We start from the raw sequence: 23042 nt of genomic DNA on the forward strand, positions 1-23042 counted from the left end.
GTTAAGACTCTGCCTTCCAATGCAGAGGGCATGGGTTTGATCCCTGGTTGGGGAACTAAGATCCCACATGCTGTACAGTGCAGCCAAAAAAACCCAAAAAACAAACAAACAAAATGAACCATGTTATTCTAACCCAATGCAGCAGGCAAACTGAAGACTTGTTGTATGTATGATCTTATTTCTGGTTCAATTTAGCCAACATTTATTGAACCTTTTAAGTGTCAGGTACTGTTTGAAACCCCAGTGATAGAAAGGTGAAAAAGGCATGAATCCTGTCCTCTGAGAAGCAAGGGCAAAGGCCTGCTGGCAGAGGGAGCAGGACACGTTAGAAGGAGCGAACAGAAGAGGCATTGCTCCGCACAAGTCCACTGTATAGCTGTCTTATTAGTGTCCATTTATTTTGCAAAGGGAAAAATAAGCTAGGTGGGGCACAGATTTTCTTTCTGCTGCTTGTGAATGTTTCATTGCAGTAATTTATATGACCTTTTTGATGTATAGTAATATTTATTAAGCACCTGGTGTAGTTCCATTCTATCAGGTTGGAGTGGAGAATATAAAAACTTAAGATATGGTCTCCTCCTTTTATCAATTCGTGATTTACTTAAGTAGACAAATGGCATACAGCTATAAAGAGAATTCAGTTATAAGTGCTGTAATCAAAGTAAAACCAACATGCAGTGGGTGACATTGTTCCTTACTGTAACTAACCAGGCCAGTGTTATATCTGTTTTATAGATGATGCATGAGAGAAGAAGTGAGCTGCTTCTAAATGAGTTAGTACCAGAACTCAAACCCTTATGTTAGTTTATACTTGGCTTCTTATTAATACTTACTTTGTGTGTGTGGGAGTTATGTGAAATGGTTAGATAAAAAATAACAATGACAACTAACATTTATTGGACACTTATGTGCTAGGTACTGTGCTAAGAGTTTTACATAACCATCTGATTTAATCCTTAATAGGAGGTAAGTACTACAATTATACACGAGAAAATCAAGACTTGGGGATAAATTGCTTAAGAACAAAACTATTAAGTGGCAAGCTAAGACTTAGACTGAAGTGTTCTGAAATCTTTGGAGAGAAAATACTGCATGTTGGCACCAGTGTCTTATGGTTTTTGAAATCTGAATTTGTCAAAACTTTTGTCAAGACATTTATACTAATATTATGTATGCAGTTAGAGAATTTTAAACATTTGTCTCATCATTAAAACTTGATTAATTCTTTAAATGATTGGTCTGATTTCCAGTGGATTGTAGAAATTTACTATCACTCTGTAGATGTGAGAATCTCTGATACCAACTTATTTTTTGCCTTTTGCTGTTGTTGATTTGAAATAGATCAGAGGTTGGATCTATGCAAACTTGGGCCAAATGACAATGATACAGTTAGAGGACAGATAGTAGGTAAGTGTGGAATTGAAAGTTATGTGAATTTTGGCTTTATTTAAGCTGACCTAAACTCTAAATACCTTTAAAATCAAAGTACAGTAACTGTAGCTTCATTGTATTGGCATGAATTAAATGAGTCATGTAAAATTATTCAAATAGTGGATGCAGAATCTAGGACAACTTAATTTTTTAAAAAAGCAAAAAAATACAAATAATGTAAAAAATAGGCTCCTAATGTGAAGAACTCTTGATCCTTTAGGAAGGAATTCTTTACAAGTATACAAATATAGTAGGACACTGAGATAGACTTTATAGATGATACTAAGGTTTTCTGAAAGTAATTCTCAAACTGGTTTTTCAGTAAGAAAAACCAGTTTAATGCTTTGCAGTTTTAAAGTAATCTTTACTAATTGAAAAAAATAGAATGGTAGTATAGCACTGATTGGAGAAAGGGAAAAATTGTTACCTTACTCATAAGGCATTTAGTGGGCTAGTGGGGTTATCTTGAATTGGCCCCTTTGTATAAAATTTCCTGAGACTTATCTTAAGAATTGATAGATTGAGATTTGATCAAGATACCTAGAATGGTAGGGCACTGAGGTGGGCTCCTTTGAAGATTCTTAAAGAAGTAACAGGCAATTGGAACCTTACCATTGCATTATAGAGCAGAATTTAGAATAACATGATTGCATAATATGAACCTATCAGAGAGGTTTTAGTTACAGGAAGGACTTGAAGGACTTAGCTTTACAAGGCAATGAATTAGGTTCATAGAGAGTTGCCAAAGTAGCATCATAACAAAAGCCCTATTCTGGTTATCGCAGGGAAATATCTACACTACAGCGTTATTCATAATTCCTGTCATTCTTAGATTGAGAAGGAAGTTAAAAACTCAAAAATGTGGAATACACAAATATACCTTTCATGTGTTACGCCTCTTTTTAAGTGCACTAGTGGCCTTGCGTTGCCCCATTAGGATGGGAATAAAGGAGTTAGATTCTCCTCCATGAACATGATAAAGTGTAGAAAACCTTGAAGAGAAAAATCTCATGGACAGAGAAATTGCAGGGGCTTCCCTGGTGGCGCAGTGGTTAAGAATCTGCCTGCCAGTGCGGGGGACACGGGTTTGAGCCCTGGTCTGGGAAGATCACACACGCTGTAGAGCAGCTGTGCCCGTGCGCCACAGCTACTGAGCCTGCGCTCTAGAGCCCGTGAGCCACAACTACTGAAGCCTGTGCGCCTAGAGCCTGTGCTCCGCAACAAGAGAAGCTGCCACAGTGAGAAGCCCGCTCACTGCAATGAAGAGTAGCCACTGCTCGCCGCAACTAGAGAAAGCCTGCGTGCAGCAACAAAGACCCGTCACAGCCAAAAAAAATAAATTAAAAAAAAAATTGCAGAATTTAGTAGAAACTAAAGAGTTCGTTCTTAAGTATTAAAATAAGCGAAGACAGGTGTCTTTCAAAGAGAAATATTTTAAATTGCAGTAACTCTTTCTAGTTCTGTGACTCTTAGTAATGTTTTTGTTGTTTAATAGTAAGTCTTCAGTCCAGAGACCGAATAGGCACAGGAGGACAAGTTGTGGACTGCAGTCGTTTGTTTGATAATGATTTACCAGATGGGTAAGCAAAAATCATTAGGTAATATCCCTAAAATAATGAGAAATAAGTTGGTGTTTATATTTGAGTTTAGAAATTTGCTGATCAATTCCAAAATCTAGGTTTTCCTTGTACTTAGAAAATTAGTGAGGGATCTTATCACAACAAATTCGTAAAATAAGCCATGAATTAGATATGTTACATTTGTTTTTTAAGAGTTTTGACTAGGAGACAAATCAAATTTCTTGACAAATTTAAATCTCCTGTAAATATTATATATTCAAAAGGAAAACTTTTTTGATTGATTTAATTATTCAAAACAAGGCATGCTGAATCTGAGGCATTGCTCTATTTAGAGGGATGAGATACAGAATTTGTGTAATAGTAATTACAATAACATAGTAACATTTATTGAGCCTGCAAGTGTCAAATAGTGTTATAAGCACTTTATATCATTTATCATTACATATATATCATTACATGATATTCATTAGATCATTTAATTCTCATAATGTGATTCTGGAATTAGACCATTTGGGTTCCAATCCTTACTCTTCTGTTTACTAGCTTTATGAGTTTAATCAATTTATTTGACTTTTGTAAGCTTTGGTTTATATTTATTTATCAAAGAGGATAATGATAATAGTATATACGCCATCAATACTTGTGAGGATTAAATGAAATCATTCATGTAAAGTACATAGCACAATGTCTTGCATAGAGTAAGTGCTTAATAAATAATTAGCTATTACTACTACTACTGTTACTACTATTATTACCCTCATGCATTTTACAGACTTACAAAACTGAGGCTCAGAGAGGTTAAGTATTTTGCCAGAGGCCACATAGAAATGGCAGAACTGGAACACAGATTTAAGCCTTGATTCCAAAGCTTATGCTTTTTATCATTGCTCTCTATCTTTGTTTCATACTAGTTCTGAAACCTTACCGATTTTATTTTTAATTCTCAAAGTATTTTTAATTAACTTCAGTGAGGTATACTTTACATACAATAAACTATATCCATTTTAAGTGTATAATTGGTTGAGTTTTAAGTTATTTTTGACATGAAATTTCAAATCTAAGCTATGGTATTTGCTCATTTTGTGTAAGCTGTTAAAAATTGCTATAATTTGTTTATAGATCATTTTAGCTTCTTGATATATCTTAATTTTTATGGATTTGAGGTGGATTATGGTACTTTTGAAGGGGAAGTTTAGGATGAAATAACTAGTCAGTATTGAGAGATTACAACAGTTGTACGGCTTATTCTAAATTTGTTCTACATTATTGTACTATAATTGTAATCACAGGGGAAAAAACCTGTTCAGCATCTTTTTATTTTCTATTGTTTAAGGCCTCCAAACCTCTGCCAGTGGTTTGGTGGAATATTAACATAACATAGTCACTCGCCTAATTTTTTTGTTATATGAATTAATAAGATATTGAAGAAGAAGTGGCACTATTGCTTTTTAAAAAATTAGTTTGAGAAATAGCCTGTGTTGGTGAGGTTGTGGAGAAAAAGGAGCGCTTGTACAGTGTAGGTGGGAATATAATCAGTACAGCCACTGTGGAAAATGGTAGGGAGGTTCTTCAGAAAGTTAAAAACGGAAGTACCATATGATTCAGCTATCCCACTTCTGGGTATGTATCCTAAGAAAATGAACACACTAATTCAAAGAGGTATATGCACCCCTTTGTTCATTGCAGGATTATTTACAATAGATAAGATATGGAAGATAGATAAGATAGGGAAGCAGCCTAAGTGTCCATTAATAGATGAATGGATAAAGAAGATGTATTACACACACACGCGCGCGCGCGCGCGCGCGCACACACACACACACACACACACACACACACACACACACACACACACACACACACACACACACACACACACACACACACTGGAATATTGCTCAGCCATAAAAAAAGAATGAGTTCTTGTCATTTGCAACAACATGGATGGATCTAGAGAGTATTATGCTAAATGAAATAAGTCAGACAAAGACAGATACCATATGATTTTACTTATATGTGGAATCTAAAAAATAAAGCAAACAAACAAAACAGAAACAGACTCATAGATACAAAGAACAAACTCTGTATTGGTTTGCCAGAGGGGAGGGAGAGGAGGGGAAATTGATGAAATAGGTGAAGGGGATTAAGAGGTACAAACTTTCAGTCATAAAATAAGTCACGGGGATGTGATGTACAGCGTAGGGAATATAGTCCATATTGTAATAACTTTGTATGGTGACAGATGGTTCCTAGACTTGGTGATCATTTTGTAGTGTATAGATGTCAAACTACTATGTTGTATACCTGAAACTAATATAATATTGTATGTCAACTATACTTAAAAAAAATTCATAACTTTTAGAAAATATGTAAGAGAAAATAAAAATATGAAGATTAAAAAAATTAGTTTGGGTAGGCTAAATGCTTTAAAAAGCTTTTATATACTTTTCTAGTTAAATTTAATTTTTTAAAATTATGTATAATTTTTATTTTTAGTATGGCCTTTTTTCCCCCATTAAATTCTGGAGAAATTAGTATAATTTAATTGAGCATTGTTGACATCGTTGAAAAATTCTCAGTTTGGCTGATGGAAAATATTAGTCACACCTCAGTATAAATATTTTAAAAGCTTCAGAATTCTAGAAGACATATTGTACAGTTCTAAAATAAGTTGAAACAATTCCTATATTCTGTGTATTGCTTTTTCAATTTGTCATTCCTGATTCATAACAGCAAATGTCTTCCTGGCTTGTTCCAAAAACATTCCATGTCCGGCTTCCTATTACTGCTTTATCTCTTAATATTTTTATTTAAGCTGGGAAGAAAGGCGAACTGCCTCTGGAAGAATCCAGTACCTAAACCACATAACAAGAACTACGCAATGGGAACGCCCAACACGGTAAGAACATATAAGTATCTTCCCATGGTCTATGCTGTTTGCCCTCCTGAAGTCCCCTATCTGTTTATCTGTCAGTTTTACCAGATTTCCTTTCTTGGTTTAAACTGCTCTAGATCAGTAGATCTTATAGCAAATGCCATTATTATTATTATTATTATTATTAATTTTGGGGGGGGCGCGGTACGCGGGTCTCTCACTGTTGTGGCCTCTCCCGTTGTGGAGCACAGGCTCCGGACGCGCAGACTCAGTGACCATGGCTAACAGGCCCAGCCGCTGTGCGGCATATGGGATCTTCCCGGACCGGGGCACGAACCCATGTCCCCTGTATCGGCAGGCAGACTCTCAACCACTGCGCCACCAGGGAAGCCCTGCCATTATTATTTTTAATAAAGGTTGCTTAGCAGGTCATCCTGTAGCTCCATGGCCTGTGATGGTGTTCAGTAAATATTTATTAGATGAGTTAAATGAATACATTGAGAAGTCATCTTATTTCTGGGACTCTAAAAATTTTTTTTGAGTCCATTATTGAACGGCTGTAACAAAATATGTATACAGGATCTCCATTTATTCAGTAATGTTGGGGGATGATTATATTGTGTCCAGTAAGGTCTTTGACCAAGATAAGAACCAGATGCTCTGAGACCATATGGAGGGGCACCTGACTTAGAGTTGGGGGCAAGATGGTAGAACTTGCAAAGGAAAACTCTGAAGGAGGAGAGTCTCTGAACTAAATCCTGAAGAATATGAGGATTTAGCCAGGTAAGGGGAAGGTGATAAAAAGTGTTCAGGGTAGTGGTAACAGCTATCATTCAGTTCACCAAATTGTTATATGCCAGGCACTGTGCTCAGCATTTGGGCTATAACCATGAATAAGGCAGAAAGGCCTTCCTGGAGCTTAATGTGTAAAGTCATGGGGATGCAAGATAAGTTTTGAAAGCTTCAAGGAAAGCTCTGTAAGTAACTGAAAATGAATAGGATAAGTGGCTGGATTTGCTTTTTTTTTCAGAATAAGAAAAAAGTTTATTTGCCACCTCTACTCAGTGTTTGTTTTGCTCCTTCTACTTTTTTTTTTTTTTTTCCCTGAGCAGGCCTGGCACCAGACATAGAACATCAAATGCTTCTCATTAGCTATACTTTTATTTATTGGGGATTAATTGCTTAACTCATTGAACCACAAAGTTTTCTCTATTATACTGTGATTCTCAGATGAAAGCTTAGCTTATTTTGCCATTTTAAAAAGTGCTTATTTGAGAGTTGATTTCTAGTATTAAACTGCCAAGGATTATATGGAAGTCAAAGAACCTATTTTTATCATATCTGAGTGTAAATAAATGTGTACTTGTGTCAGTGCTTTAGTGAAGTCTATTTCCTTCTCATTTAACTGATAAAATTGACTTTAATTTCCACATATATAAAGTCGATTGTGTTGTAAATGTTAGTTTAAAAATTAACGCTTAATTATCCTCTTAGTTTGGATGACCTACAAGAGACTGGAAGCTCTTTGAAGAGACAGACTATCTTTCCTTTATTCACTCAATATTTATTGAACTACTACTCTTAAATATATGCTAAGCACTACTCTAGGTGCAGGGAATACATATGGTGGGGAACAAACTAGGCAGACTTTCTTCTCTCAGTAAATATTCTTGTGGGGGAAGACAGATGAAAACAAGGAAGCAAATGAGAAAAATATCAGAAGTAACTGCCATGCTGAGGAAGTAAGGTGAGGTACTGTCAAATGCCTGGGTGACTACTTTAGATGTGAAGGTCAGGAACGACCTCTTAGAGGCAACATTTAAGCTTAAACTAAGATTTGAATGACAAAAAAGAGTCTGGCCTAGGGAGAATAGGAGAAAAAATCACTCTACGTAGAAGGAAGGGCTACTCTCCAGCACTAACGGTAGAACGACCATGGCAAACTTGAGGAGGAGGAAGAATGTCAGTGTGGCAGAGGCAGAGTGGGAGAATGGTGGGGACGCAGGTCTGAGGTCACCTGTGGCTAAGCCAAGTAAGGCTTGGTGAGCTCATACTCACATCTACAAATATATGCGGATTTCATATGAAATGTAATTAAAATCAATATAAAGTGATTTGAATACGTAATTGACAATCTGCTTATCACCTGGGTTTCTTTGGTGCTTTGAGGCTTTGGGTTTGCTTTTATTGAGAGTTCTTGAGTCATTATATTTATATTAATCATTCCGTTTTCTTACAAGTGATTGTTACTGCTGTACATACATTGTCTATAAAATTCTGCTTTTGGTATCTGAGTTGAGTAACTTTTTTTCCTTGTTTCTTTTCGATAGACCAGCATCTGAATATTCTAGTCCTGGCAGACCTCTTAGCTGTTTTGTTGATGAGAACACTCCAATTAGTGGAACGAACGGTGCAACATCTGGACAGTCTTCAGATCCCAGACTGGCAGAGAGGAGAGTCAGGTCACAACGACATAGAAATTACATGAGCAGGACACATTTACACACTCCTCCAGACCTACCAGAAGGCTATGGTATGACAACTAGCAGAGGAAAAATAAAGTGTGTTTTACTGATTTCAGCTTGCTAAGAAGCCAGAAAATCAACTTTTAAAGAAGTTATTAATCTGGGTTTAGGAATTCTGCATGAAAATCAAAGTAAATGTAAAACTCCCCAACTTTGAAAAGTCTTTGAAATGGTAGAAGACTAACAACACTTTGACTTTGGGCTAGTCGTTTAACCTTAAGCTTTTTGCCCAATTACAATGAAATGAGATGAATGATACCTCTCCTTTTCGCAAAGGTTGTGAGAAGCATATGAAACAATGTGAGACTGCTTTGTAAACAGGCACTGTAAAAAGTGAGATGGTGTTTTTCTTGATAATGGCAATCTGAAGTCAGACTTGTAATTTTCTAGACGTGCATATTTAGAAATAATTTAAAAAGCATATTTCTGATGGTATTTATATATTGTATTTGTATTGTCTATAATTTTGTGTTATCTGAGTGATTGGGTTATTGTAAATGATTTAGTCACTTCTGTGTTTGTGTAAAAGTACTATAATCTTATATAATTTCCTAAATTTTAGAATTCCATGTGAAAGATGACATGAATCTTCTCATAGTTGAATACAGAACTTCCTAAACTCTTGTAGTATGACCTCAGCTGTTCTCTCCTCTGTTGCTAAAAGCTTAACCAAGTTACTTAACATCCTTGCCCTTTCCACAGCCTCTAGATAAACAGTTCTGGGCTGATGATGACACCTAGTGACCAACATTGGGAGTTGCCTGATCTAACTTGTATTTTATTTTTACTCCAGAATGTTTTTTAAACTTACACAAATGCATCATTCTTACTTTATTTTTTAAGTATTTTAACTATTTAATTTTTTTAAAAACCCAAGTTTTCCATTAATTGAGCTAGGCCACACAGGTTAACTTAAGCACAGTGGTTAGAGCATGGGCTTGGGAAACAGCTGGGTTCATATCCTGGCTTTGCTATATATTAGTTGTGTGACGCTGGGCACATTAACCTGTTTGAGCCTCAGTTTTATCTTCTGTACTATAAAGTGGGGAAAATATTATTACCAACCATGTAGATTTGTTGCAAGAAATAAATGAAATTTCATGAGAAGTTAAAATTTAGCTGTTATTATTAATGTCCAGACCTTAGAATCAAGTATCTCTTGGCATTCTTTTTAATTGAGATTATAAGGCAAGTGGTTTGGAGTGGGGGTGGTTAATACTTTATACTTTTACAATATTTGTGTGATTTGGATTAAAAAAAATTTTTTTGTACAACCAAAAACATAGGAGTAAAGTGGGTATCAAGGCTGAAATTATTGCAGCTGTCATCTAGAACCAGTTTTAAACATTTTTACATTTATAATTTTAAAAGTTTAAATTGATTTTTATTACAGGTTTATAAACAAATTTATACTAATAAATATTAGCAATAGTTTTATTGTTTCATATATTGGAATTTTTCATTAGATTTTGTTTTTTTAAAAAAAAGTTAGTTCTGTTGCTTGAAAACATAAGTAAATAAAGACTACAGACCACCACCGAAGAAACCGTTTCACAGATTCCTTCTCTTTGCCCTGGCCTCCTCACTCTCTCCCCAAGGGCTTTGACTTAATTTTGCCTGCGGCTTTTTTTCCCCAGTAGGCATATGTGCTCTTTAGTCTTCCTGCTCCTAACTTGATTATTTTTCCGTCATTGCTTCTTTTAGTCTATAGGGTGTCTCTTCTATATTCCATCTTTTTTGCTTCTGTTTGAGTCCAAATGCAGTCTTGAGAATACACCTCTCTCAAGGAAAGAAAAAACATAAGTTTTGATATAAAATTAGGCATAATTTAAAAAAGCATTACCAGCCTGCAAACTCTTTGAAAGTTTCTGCAAATCCCTGAGAATCTCCCCAGAGTTGGTTAGCCTCTTCCTCTGAGCCCTTCTGTTTCCCTTAGGCTCCACATTTAAGACAAATAAAAGATAATTTCTTCATGTTTGTTTTATTTAATTATTGGTACTGTGACAATCTTGTTCTCTATTTTCCATTGCAACATGTTTAATATTTGAGCCACATTATAAGTGTAGTTGGCTTTTAAATAGCTGGGCTGTGACCCTCACCACCATTTATAAGACTGTTTCCAGGAGAAAATGTGTTCTGAGTTCAGAGCAAGTGATTTGTAAAGCAGTTCTTTTGTAATAAAATTGATTGGTAATTTGGAGAGTTTACCTATTAATATAACATCATCCTAGTGTTTATAGCTGTTTTTGATTTGGACATTCTGAATATGTTTTTATTATTAGTGTTTCTTAATTTTACAGAACAGAGGACAACACAACAAGGTCAGGTGTATTTCTTACATACTCAGACTGGTGTGAGCACATGGCATGATCCAAGAGTGCCTAGGTAAGAACATATTCTAAATACCCTTCATACCACTGAATATCCATTTCACCTAGGATTTATTTGATTATTTAATCTTTAACTTCTTAAAATAGATGATGTAAAAGTTTGGCTCTTTCTGATCAAAAGTTTGACATTTAGTAGAAAGTCCTACTTACTTCTCTGCAACCCTACCCCAGTGCCGTACCACCCATCCAGTCTCCAGTTCCTCTCCCTCTCCCCCTTAAAAAAATTGAGGCAAAAATGTGGGTCTTGTAGGAATTTGAAAATTGACCTGGGGAAAACATACATACCCTTACAAAAACATACATACCCTTTTTTCTTAAGGGTAGTAAATTGATATTTTTATTTCTGGTTAGGGTTTTTTAAAAAAGGTTTGTTTATTTTAACTTTATATAAGTGTATTCAATCTTCAAGTTTCATTTTAATGTAGAAAAGGAATAACCCAGTTAACATAAATTACTTCTAAATGCCAAAATTTGTATGTTTGAATTGCAGGCCTTGTTGAATGCATTTACTAACCAAAATGTCAGCTGTCTTTTAACTTTAAGAAGATGGAATGACACAAAATCAATTTAGTAGTTTAACACAGTTTCTGGTACATTTTAGTATCAAATAATACATTTTAAACCACTAGCTATTTTGAATTATTTTCTACTGAACAGATGGAGAGTGCCAAGTAGTCCAGTTGAAGCTGCAAAAAAAGGTTGAGTTCTAAGTGAAATTCTAAATCAACTTTATAAGCTATACATATACCTTTGTTGGATGAGGATATTTTATATATTAAGTGCAACATTCCTCTCTTCAAAAAAAAAAAAAGTCCTATGGAGGGTCAAGAGATCTTTTTCTGCCTAAAGTTTGTACTCAGAGCTCTACTTGTCTAGAATCATGTTTTTGAATTAAAAACAGTTGTGACTAGCTGATTTTGGATTGCTTTGATACTCTGTTTATTTATAAATAAAGCTATTATAATGAAAATGTTTTCCTTTTTTTCTTTTGGTCGCGCTTTGCGGCTTATGGGATCTTAGTTCCCTGACCAGGGATTGAACCTGGGCCCCGGCAGTGAAAGCACCGAGTCCTAACCACTGGACCGCCAGGGAATTCCCAAAATATTTTACTTTGTGATAGAGCTTAATCAGAATCTTTTGAGGGTGGCAGCCAAGGAAATGTGTTATCATTAATTATTGTATCAAGGTTGCCATTTCTGTGTCTTCATGATATAGCTGTTGATTTAAAAAAAAATAGTGGGGAGGAAATTTTTGTTTTATTAAATAAGCTCACTGAAAACAATCTAAGTGCCTCACTTTTAGAAATAAGAGTTTTGATATGTAAATTATGAAGTGTTTTGGGTTCTGTTTATCAGGTTGAAGGTCAGTAACGAACTTTTCTATAACATAATTTAAAATCATTGGAAGGAAATGTTTAGAAGAAAAATGATTTTTTAAAAAAACTGAATGATTTACAACAGTGTGAAAGCTGATCTTGAGCTGCCTTTTTTTTCCCAGTACGCGGGCCTCTCACTGCTGCAGCCTCTCCTGCTGCAGAGCACAGGCTCCGGACGTGCAGGCTCAGTGGCCATGGCTTATGGGCCCAGCCGTTCCACAGCACGTGGGATCTTCCCGGACTGGGGCATGAACCCGGTCACCTGCATTGGCAGGCAGACTCTCAACCACTGCGCCACCAGGGAAGCCCTTGAGCTGCCTTTTGAAAGAGTGGTGTGTAAGCTGGAGTTGGAAGTTGAAACAGAGATTTTGGCACCACAGTGGGCAGTGTGTTCTTACTCCTAAGGAAACAATGTTGGTTATTCATTAATGAATAAGGGGTTTCTATAAAGATTTAAGAATATTTCATATTGAGTATTGAATAATGACTTTATGAAATAACGCTTTGGATTATATTTCTTTTCTTTAGTCTCTATGCTCCGAATTGTTATCTTAAAATATATTTTGTTTTGGGGGATCCTTTAGTGAATATGTCTTTTGTATGGAGGATCTTTTATCAAAGCAGACTATAAATATTTAGATTCTATTAAGATATCATTACTGTTCAATCAAAGACATTTATAAAATAGTGTCACTCAGACACTTTAAAACTAACTTTATGTAAAGATATCCAGTAAACTTAGATTTATCTGAGAAGCACCATTTTAGAATGTTTTGTATTTCTCTTTAAAATAATGATTAATGCTTTGTTATTCATTGTATTGCATACTGACTATGTAGTCTTAAAATACAGATCTGTATTACTTTTTATGGCTGTATAACATACCATTTTCCTTTAGTCATTTCCCAGTTCCACATAAAGAGTGTTTCCAGTTTTCTGCTTCTCCTCAATTCTTTAGAGCCCTCCCATGTATGACTATAAATTTATAAAATTCTAAATAAAATGATATAAAGTGAAATTCTGCATTACATCAAAAACATTATTCATTCTTTGATTATAAAGAATGATAATTGTTTTTCATTTCTAAAAGTTCCATTTAGAAAAAAATCTATCTGTTCATTCTTAATAATTTCTCAGTGATAGTTTGTAATTGTTCCCTTTTATTATTTGTTTTAAACATTGCATATCATAGCTATTCTTTTTGATCTCTGACAGTACTTGGGGATCTAATTCCGTGGTTTTGTTTCTACTGACTCAGTAATCATGAATTCCTTTCTGAAGTGTTTGGTGATCTTTGATTGTGAGTTTGATTTTAATTGGTTGGAGTTCTGTGGACCTAAAGTGAGAATTTAGGAATTTTTTCTGGAATCACTTCATCTTCCCATTGAGTTCTCCATGGGGAAGTTCCAGATTTCCTTTTCCAACCTTGCTGCTGACCTGAGGCTGAGTTTCCCAATTAACCACTACCCTCTGGCAGCCCCCCACTCTGCCTGTCTGCCACTCAGGTACCAGCTCCAGTTTAATTCACTTAAACAAAATTTGAGGAGGACTCTTGGAACTTTTTCCCTTGCCTCTTTTGAGACTAGCAGTGTCTCAGAATAGTGTGTTCTTTCCAATCTTTAGTTCTGTAGCAGAAGAATCTCTGGGGCACCTATAAGCACAAGTTAAAAATCATTGTTCCAACAAATCTCTGGGTGCCCATCATTACGTTTTCACTATGACCAAGAAGAGGTTATTTCAGGAAAACTTTTTTTCTAGTTTAACTTTGAAAACATAATTTTGATGAGATTTGTCATTGTAATTATTGGTTACAGTTTAAATTTATATTAGACATGCTGCTTTTTTTTCATTCTTTAAGGTTCTATAAATCTTTGTCATATATAATAGTATATATATATATTTTGTGTGGTACGCGGGCCTCTCACTGTTGTGGCTTCTCCCATTGCGGAGCACGGGCTCTGGACGCGCAGGCCCAGCGGCCATGGCCCACGGGCCCAGCCACTCTGCAGCATGTGGGATCCTCCTGGACCGGGGCATGAACCCGTGTCCCCTGCATCCTGCATCGGCAGGTGGACTCTCAACCACTGCGCCACCAGGGGAGCCCTTATAGTAGTATTTTAAGAATGCATGATATAGTAACAGTGGTCTTTGCCCCAAAAAGCAAAAAGTCTTTTTGCTTTTTTTATTGTAGCAGTAAACCTTAGAACATTCTTCCTAAGGTGTCTTAAACAGGTTCTTCATTCACTAGCTTTATATCTTTCAGAATTCAAAATGGAGTAGTTATCCTTTAAAATATATACTGTGGTTATTTTCAGGATCACACTTTCAATAACATTTCCAGTTTTGCTTTGCTGAAGAGCTTAAAATTAATCATGGAATGAACATTTACACAGATTTTATGGTGTAGTAAAGAAAGAAATAATTGAAGGGAAATTTTAGAAAACATTTAATTCCTTATATCACTGACATTTGGAAAACAATATTTTGTCAGACAAGTATTGAAGTACAGTTTATGTTGGCAAATGTTGTGATTGCTTTTATATTAATTTAAAACCTGAATTACATTAAAGCCCAGGAATGAACTCACTAAAAATGTAGGCTGTGTGATAAGTTTCTGAGCCATCTATGGATTGGGTTTTGAATATGCAACTTTGTTAAACCATTGGGAATTAAAGATTCCAGCTGACCGTCTCAAGTTTCTGAAACAATACATTTTCTCAGACTTCATGGAATTGTTCTGTGTCATTTACACTTGCTTGGCTCAGCAGGCCCAGCAGTGAGGTATTTTTTATTTTATATTTGTTTTTGCAGGGATCTTAGCAACATCAATTGTGAAGAGCTTGGTCCATTGCCTCCTGGATGGGAGATCCGGAATACAGCAACAGGCAGAGTTTATTTCGTTGACCATAACAACAGAACAACACAGTTTACAGATCCTCGGCTCTCTGCTAACTTGCATTTAGTTTTAAAGTAAGTTTTTGAAACAATACATGTTCAAATGCGAGTCTGAACAAGAGAAGACTGATAGATGCTTTTTGTAATAAATGTGATAGAATGTCTGCTCTCTTCAATTATAAATCACTTGTTGAACATAATTTTATATAAGAATATGACAAATTTTACTCTCATGTTTGGGTATTTTAATCCCACTGTGCTTAAGTAGGAACCTGTCCTGAAATGTTAGGAAAAGGGTGTGTATCAGAGGTGCACCGTAGCACACCTGCAGAGACAGGCTACTTTATGGAGTGGATGGATTTTTTTCCTTGAGTGCATCAGAAATAGCTCTAGGATAGCTGAATCTATCCCAGAGGATTTTCTGATGTGTCAGTTTTGTGCTTCAGCTTTAAGGCTTCTTTCCCATTTGCAGGACTTAGACAGTCATTCTTACAAGTCTTTGTGAATGGGCTTGATGTACCCTGGGTTTTTTTCTAATTATTAAAATACAGTTGATTTACAATACTGTGTCAGTTTCAGGTATATAGCAAAGTGATTCAGTTTGCTGTATACATATGTAATATGTATATATTTCAGATTATTTTACATTTTAGTTTATTACAAGATATTGAATATAGTTCCCTGTGTTCTATAGTAAATCCTTGTTACTTATCTATTTTATGTATAGTAGTTTGTATCTGTTAATCCCATACTACTAATTTATCCCTCCCCACCCTCCCTTTCCCCTTTGGTAACCATAACTTTGTTTCCTACGTGTGTTTCTGTTTTGTATATAGATTCATTTGTATTATATTTTAGATTCCACATATAAGTGATATCATATAATATTTGTCTTTCTCTCTCTGGCTTACTACACTTAGTATGATAATCTCTAGGTCCATCCATGTTGCTGCAAATGGCAATATTTCATTCTGTTTTTATGGCTGAGTGATAGAGTGTGTGTGTGTGTGTACTTGGGTTGCTTCCATGTCTTAGCTGTTATAAATAGTGCTGCTATGAACATTGGGGTGCATGTATCTTTTCAAATTAGAGTTTTCATATTTTCCAGATATATGCCCAGGAGTGGGATTGCTAGATCATATGATAGCTCCATTTTTAGTTTTTTCAGGACCCTCCATACTGTTTTCCATAGTGGCTACACCAATTTACATTCCCTCGAACAGTGTAGGAGGGTTCCCTTTTCTTCACACTCTCTCCAGCATTTATTAATGTAGACTTTTTGATGAACTGTGGGTTTTAAAAAAAAAGCTTTATTAAAATTTAATTGACACAATAAATTGTACATATTTACAGTGTACAGTTTAAGTTTTGACATATTATATAACTGTGAAACCATCACCATAATGGAGATAGTGAACATATCCATCACCCCGAAAGTCTCCTCCTGCCTCTTTGTAGCCTGTTGGTAGTCCCTCCTCCCATCCCTTCCCTAGTTTCCTAAGGCTGCCGTAACAAAATATCACACACTAGGTGGTTTTTAACAATAGAAATGTATTCTTTTACAGTTCTGGAGGCTAGAATTCAGAATCAAGTTGTCAGAAGGGTTGGTTCCTTCCGGTGGCTCTGACGGAAAATCTGTTCCATGCCTCTCTCCTAGCTTCTGGTGGTTGCCAGAAACTTTACTGTTCCTTGACTTGTGGACACATTATTCCAGTCTTTACCTTTGTCTTCACGTGGCCTTCTATGATCTATTTTATCCACAAAACTTCTGCCACCAAGTGTGTGGGTTTTTTCCTCAAATATTCCAATTGTCCACGTCTGCAGACGCCATCGAGGTGTACAGCGCCGGAATTCAGTCTAATACCACCTCCAGTTAGTATCAGGCCTCACAGGTTAAGGGCTCAGTCTCACAAGACTGTTCTCACTTCTGATGCCATTTATAAGTCCCAGGCCTCCTGTATTTCTTGCCAACTGGCTATAAATCGAGTTCTCATGACTTTCTCCTTGGGTTCAATAATTTTCTAGAATGGCTTACAGAACTCAGGGAAATTATTTCTTTACTATTACCAGTTTATTATAAAGGATGCAACTCAGGAACAGCCACATGGAAGAGAGGCACAAGGCAAGGTATGAGGCAGGGGCTGCATAGTGCGTCCACGCCCTCTCCAGGCGCTTCATCCTCCGAGCACCCTCAGTGTGCTCACCATCCAGAAGCTTTCTGAACACTTGTTTAGGCATTTTTATGGAGTTGTTATCACACAGGAGTGATCGATTATTAACTCAATCTCCAGTTCCTCTCCCCTTCCCCAGAGGCTGGGGGGATGTGCCTGAAAGTTCTAGGCTTCTAATCAAGCTTTGGTCCTTCTGGCGACCAGCCCCCATCCTGAAATTATATAGGGGCCTAGCAAGTCACCTCACTGAAACAAAAAATGCTCCGATACCCAGGAAATTCAGAGGGATTCAGGAGCTTCTGTATCTTGTACTGGGGACAAAGACCAAATATTAGAACAGAATACACTCCTGTCACCTGTGTCACTCAGGAAATTTCAAGCATTTTAGGAGTTCCGTGTCAAGAACTGGGGACAGAGACCAAAGTATATTTCTTATTATGCCACACTTTCTTTCCTGTATGTCTGGGTCGAAATTTACCTCTTCTTATAAGGATACCAATTTATTGGATTTAGGGCCACCCTAATCCAGTGTGACCTCATTTAACTTGATTACATCTGCAAAGACCCTATTTCCAAATAAGGTCACATCCACAGGTGCCAAGGCTTAGGACTTCAACATATTTTTTTGGACACAGTTCAATCCACACCCCATCTTCAGCCAACCATGATTTGCTTTTTCTGTCACTATACATTTGCAGTTTTTAGAGTTTCAGGTGAGTGGATTCATACAGCATGTACTCTTTGCTTGGTTTCTTTTACCCAGCCTAATTATTTGAGATTCATCTCTGTTGTTGTATGTATAGTTCATTTCTTTTCCTTGCTGGGTGGTATTCCATTGTATGGATAGACCTCAATTTATTTGTTTACCTGTTGATGAACATTTGGATTGTTTCAGTTTGGGCCATGACTAAACTGTTACGAACATTCGAGTGGGTTTTTTTATTTTTGGCCACACTGTGTGGCATGTGGGATCTTAGTTCCCTGACCAGGGATCGAACCCACGCCCCCTGCATTGGAAGTGCGGAGTCTTATCCACTGGATCGCCAGGGAAGTCCCGGAACATTTATGTTTAAGTCTTTGTGTGGACATATGCTCTCACTTCTCTTTGATAAATAAATACCCAGGCTGCACAATATGATAGATTTATGTTTAACTTTTTAAACTGCCAGATTTCTTTTTGAAGTGATTGTACCATTTGACTTTCCCACTAGAAGTGTATGAGAGTTGTAGTTGCTCTTGCTAACACTTGGTATGGTTAATCTTAATTTTGGACATTCTAATAGATGTGTAGTGTTATCTCATTGTTTTTTGGGGTGGGGCGGTCTGTGTTGGGTCTTCGTTGACAGGCTTTCTCTGGTTGCGGCGAGCAGGGGCTACTCTTCGTTGTGGTGCGTGGGCTTCATTGCGGTGGCTTCTCTTGTTGCAGAGCATGGGCTCTAGGCACGTGGGCTTCAGTAGTTGCGGCACGTGGGCCCTAGGGCGTGTGGGCTTCAGTAGTTGATGCACGCGGGCTCAGTAGCTGTGGCTCGCGGGCTCTAGAGTGCAGGCTCAGTAGCTGTGGTGCACGGGCTTAGTTGCTCCGCGGCATGTGGGATCTTCCCAGACCAGGGATCGAACCTGTGTCCCCTGCATTGGCAGGTGGATTCTTAACCACTGCGCCACCAAGGAAGTCCCTCATTATAGTTTCAATTTACATTTCTCTAATGACTAATGATGTTGAGCATCTTTTCATGTGCTTATTTCCATCTGTATATCTTCGGTGAAATTTTTTGCCTCCTTTTTTAAAAAAACTGAGTTTGTTTTTTTTGACTTTCGAGTTTTGAGAATTCTTTAGATATTTGAAATACAAGTTTTATGTCAGCTGTATGCTTTAGGAAGATTTTCTCCTAGACCATGATTTGTCTTTTCATTTTCTTAACAGTGTCTTTTGAAGAGCATAAGGTTTCTTTGAAATTTCAATGAAGTTCATTTTATCCATTTGTTCTTTTATGAATTGTGCTTTGGGAATCATATTTAAGAAATTTTTGTGTAACATGAGTCATAAAACTTTACTAGTGTTTCAGAAGTTTTATGGCTTTAGGTTTTACATTGAAGTCTCTGATCTACTTTGAATTAAAGTTTTGTATCTTTAAGTTGGTATACCCAAGTTTTTTTTTGTTTTTGGATAGGATTAATACAGTTGTTTAGAGACTATTTTTAATACATTCTGTTTTGATTTATATATGTGTGTATTAAAAAACACCTTTATTACAATGTTTTATGAGAGTAGTAAATGGCGATTTGTAATTTTCATCAAAGCTGCATTTTCTCTGGATAGTTACACGTTCTAGGATAAAATTTGGCCTGGTACATAAAAGAGTCACTGTATGTAAAGTAAGTTTGGGTGATTTGTTAGAGAACTGAAAGTTATTTTTGTTTATTTTCTCATAGCTACCATTGCCCTTTATCTTTAGGTTAGGAGATTGTACTCTTGTGTCTGTTGTGTGTAAAATTAAATTCCAGGGACTTCCCTGGTGGCGCACTGGTTGAGGGTCCACCTGCCAATTCAGGGGACACAGGTTCGAGCCCTGGTCCTGGAGGACCCCACATGCCACGGAGTAACTAAGCCCGTGCGCCACAACTACTGAGCCTGCGCGCCTAAAGCCTGTGCTCCGCAACAAGAGAAGCCACCGCAATGAGAAGCCTGCGTGCAGCGGTGAGAAGTCCCTGCTCGCCACAACTAGAGAAAGCCTTGCGCACAGCAACGGAGACCCAAAGCAGCCAAAAAAAAAAAAAAATTAAATTCCAACAGAGTCACTCAGTGTTTGCATAGATATCAATAGTGAATTATCTGACTTTTTACTTCCTGACGGTTTATTGGAATTAACTAGTTCATTATATCATAAGATTCTTTTAAAAAATTCTTAGATGCAACTTATATTATTTTTGCCAGGAGAATAAAAATAACTCTAGGCAATGTGCCTTTAAAAATTATTATTATATTTCTGCTGTACTTGGGAGATTATTTTAGTGTATTTGTGGTAAACCATATATGTGCAGTTAGAAGTCACTTTAGCACAACAGACAATGTGATTGTACTGAATGCCACTGACTATAATACTTAAAAATGGTTAAAATGGTAAATTTTATGCTACGTATATTTTACCACAATAAAAAGACAAGTAGGGACTTCCCTGGTGGTCCAGTGGTTAAGAATCCACACTTCCATTGTACGGGGCACGGCTTCGATCCCTGGTTGGGGAACTAAGATCCCGCATGCCGTGCAGCGTGGCCAAAAGAAAAGAAAGAAAAGTAGGCACTTTATAAAGCGTTTAGACTTGTTTGTGAAGTGCTCATTTCTCTGTGCCAGTAACTTGCTGTGACCTCCCACATTCTTGTGGTCTAGACTGTAGCGTGCATAGGAGAAGGGGTCCCTGCCAAGCTGCCAGTTCAAACTGTCTCTTCCAGAGAGACAGACTCTAGATAACAGGCACAGGGTTTGGCCTATGCCTGAATTTTAAAGGGAGAGATGGTAAACTACGCAGAAGAAAATGGAAACGGTATTTGGGAAAGTTGTTCTCAGCAGTTGTATAAAAGTTTTTTGAATAAAACTCTGTTATCCACTTCCGTAAGTTCCAAGAAATAAACTTTGGGGCTAGTTTATTATTGTCAAAAATGTCAAGCTAAGAATATAATAAGGCCTAGAAATGCTATAGGTAGACTTGGTTTAGCGTAGGATGCTATTTTTTTTTTTTTTTTTTTTTGCGGTATGCGGGCCCCTCACTGCCGTGGCCTCTCCCGCCGCGGAGCACAGGCTCCGGACGCGCAGGCCCAGCGGCCATGGCCCACGGGCCCAGCCGCCCCGCGGCACGCGGGATCCCTCCGGACCGGGGCACGAACCCGCGCCCCCCGCACCGGCAGGCAAACTCCCAACCACTGCACCACCAGGGAAGCCCTAGGATGCTATTTTAAATGTGTAATTGCAATCTCTCTTGTTTAAAATACTTCAATAATATTTGTTTACTTTTAGTCGGCAGAACCAATTGAAAGACCAGCAACAGCAGGTGGTATCGTTGTGCCCTGATGACACAGAGTGTCTGACAGTCCCACGGTACAAACGAGACCTGGTTCAGAAACTAAAAATTTTGCGGCAAGAACTTTCCCAGCAACAGCCTCAGGCTGGCCATTGCCGCATTGAGGTTTCCAGGGAAGAGATTTTTGAGGTAAACTTGCAAGTCTTGTTTTAAAGTAGAGAAAAATTAATTCAGTGATGTACTCTGTTTTCCAAGTATATTTTGGGGGACTCATATCTATTTAGAATGGGAGAATTTTCATTAATGTTTTTTTTACTTGTGGGAATAAAGGCAATAATATTGGAGAGATTTAATACATAAGATAAACATTTAAATGTGATGAAGTGTGAGATGTTCTGATTGGGGGCAACCTGGTCGTTGGAGTTGCAGATACTTATTTGTTAATGAATTTTAAAAGACCACAGATATTATCCATCCCTTATTTTCTAATTCTTCCAAGAGGTTAGGGACTCTTAAATCAAAAAATCATTACTGTTGGACTACTTCCTTAATTTATTGAAAATCTTCCTTTCTAGTACATCCTTTTATATTTGGATTTATAGCTTTAATAGCAACTTCAAAGTTCTTACATAATAAATGGCAGAGGTCCAGGGCAGGGGTTTCCCTCTTATTAGAGTGTTCTGGGGCAAAAGATGTTTGGGAACTTTATAATCCTTCTCCCAAAGGATGAACTTTTTTCTCCCAGGACCATGCTGACCTTGTTTGTAGTCAGTCATTTGTATTTTTAAAATAATAGAAAGTTGTCTGTTTAGTGAAGATCACATTAATGATGTTTTTATGTTCTTTGAAACTTTCTTTTTCTTACCTTTACTTTCTACTGGTGTCTGTGACAACTAGCTAAAAAAAAAGTGGTAATTCTATCAGATTCTGTTTTTTAATGTGAGTGGAATCATTGCTATCTATGGTTCATAGGACTTAAATATGGAGCTTTGCATTTAGTAGGCTTTTAATATAATATTTATCAAAGGAATTGGTTTCAGTAGTACAGTATTAAGCTATATCCATTTTGTTGTCAGAAGTTCCATGAGGTTTCAAACCCTTGGAGCTTATCCATTGATTTGATTGTTGAACAAATTCTACCTTATTTAAATAAACATGTTTTGTAGGTGGAATGGAGGGAGAGTTTAAGTAACAGGTTAAAAGCACCTAGTAATAATAGTATATTAAACATTTATTTTAGGAATCATATCGACAAGTCATGAAAATGAGACCGAAAGATCTCTGGAAGCGATTAATGATAAAATTTCGTGGAGAAGAAGGGCTTGACTACGGAGGGGTTGCCAGGTAAAGCCTTGATCATCAGTAAATGACATATGGATCCTTTTATTTACAAATTTAAGATACTCCCTGTGGTGTGACTTTCTCATTGATATTTATTTTCTAGCATAATATTCCCTCATGTTTGCAATAGAGGGTACCCTAGTAGATATATTCATAATTAGGTTAGGATAGTACTGCTACCAGAAGAGTGTTTGTGAACTCCCGAATGGATCATGTAGTCCAATGAGACTTTCTCTGAAAACTAGCTGCAACCCTATATGGACTGTTGGTAGGATCTGCAAGCCCAGTATTTTCTCCATTTCTCTCCTTCAGTACATGTTATTCCCTCTGCTTTACATTGTCAGTAACAGTCTCGAGATTTTAATGACGTATTCTAAACTGAATACTGTTTCCCTTTGCTTACACTGCCACGCTTTTTAACCTTGTTAAAGGAATGTTTGTGTCTG

At 36.9% G+C, this 23042-nt stretch overlaps 1 protein-coding gene across 1 annotated transcript in view; it reads left to right on the top strand.

Annotated features, from left to right (window-relative positions):
* SMURF2 (SMAD specific E3 ubiquitin protein ligase 2) overlaps positions 1-23042 on the top strand; it is a 119361-nt gene that overhangs the window by 79905 nt on the left and 16414 nt on the right. Inside the window, exons 5-12 of the mRNA XM_059997168.1 lie at positions 1342-1407; positions 2927-3011; positions 5827-5910; positions 8217-8419; positions 10712-10796; positions 14988-15146; positions 21252-21444; positions 22496-22599. Coding sequence (XP_059853151.1) covers positions 1342-1407; positions 2927-3011; positions 5827-5910; positions 8217-8419; positions 10712-10796; positions 14988-15146; positions 21252-21444; positions 22496-22599 — 979 coding nt within the window. The remainder of the gene's footprint in view (positions 1-1341; positions 1408-2926; positions 3012-5826; positions 5911-8216; positions 8420-10711; positions 10797-14987; positions 15147-21251; positions 21445-22495; positions 22600-23042) is intronic.

Source organism: Delphinus delphis, chromosome 19 (genome assembly GCF_949987515.2).
Source record: "Delphinus delphis chromosome 19, mDelDel1.2, whole genome shotgun sequence".
Classification (NCBI taxonomy): domain Eukaryota; kingdom Metazoa; phylum Chordata; class Mammalia; order Artiodactyla; family Delphinidae; genus Delphinus; species Delphinus delphis.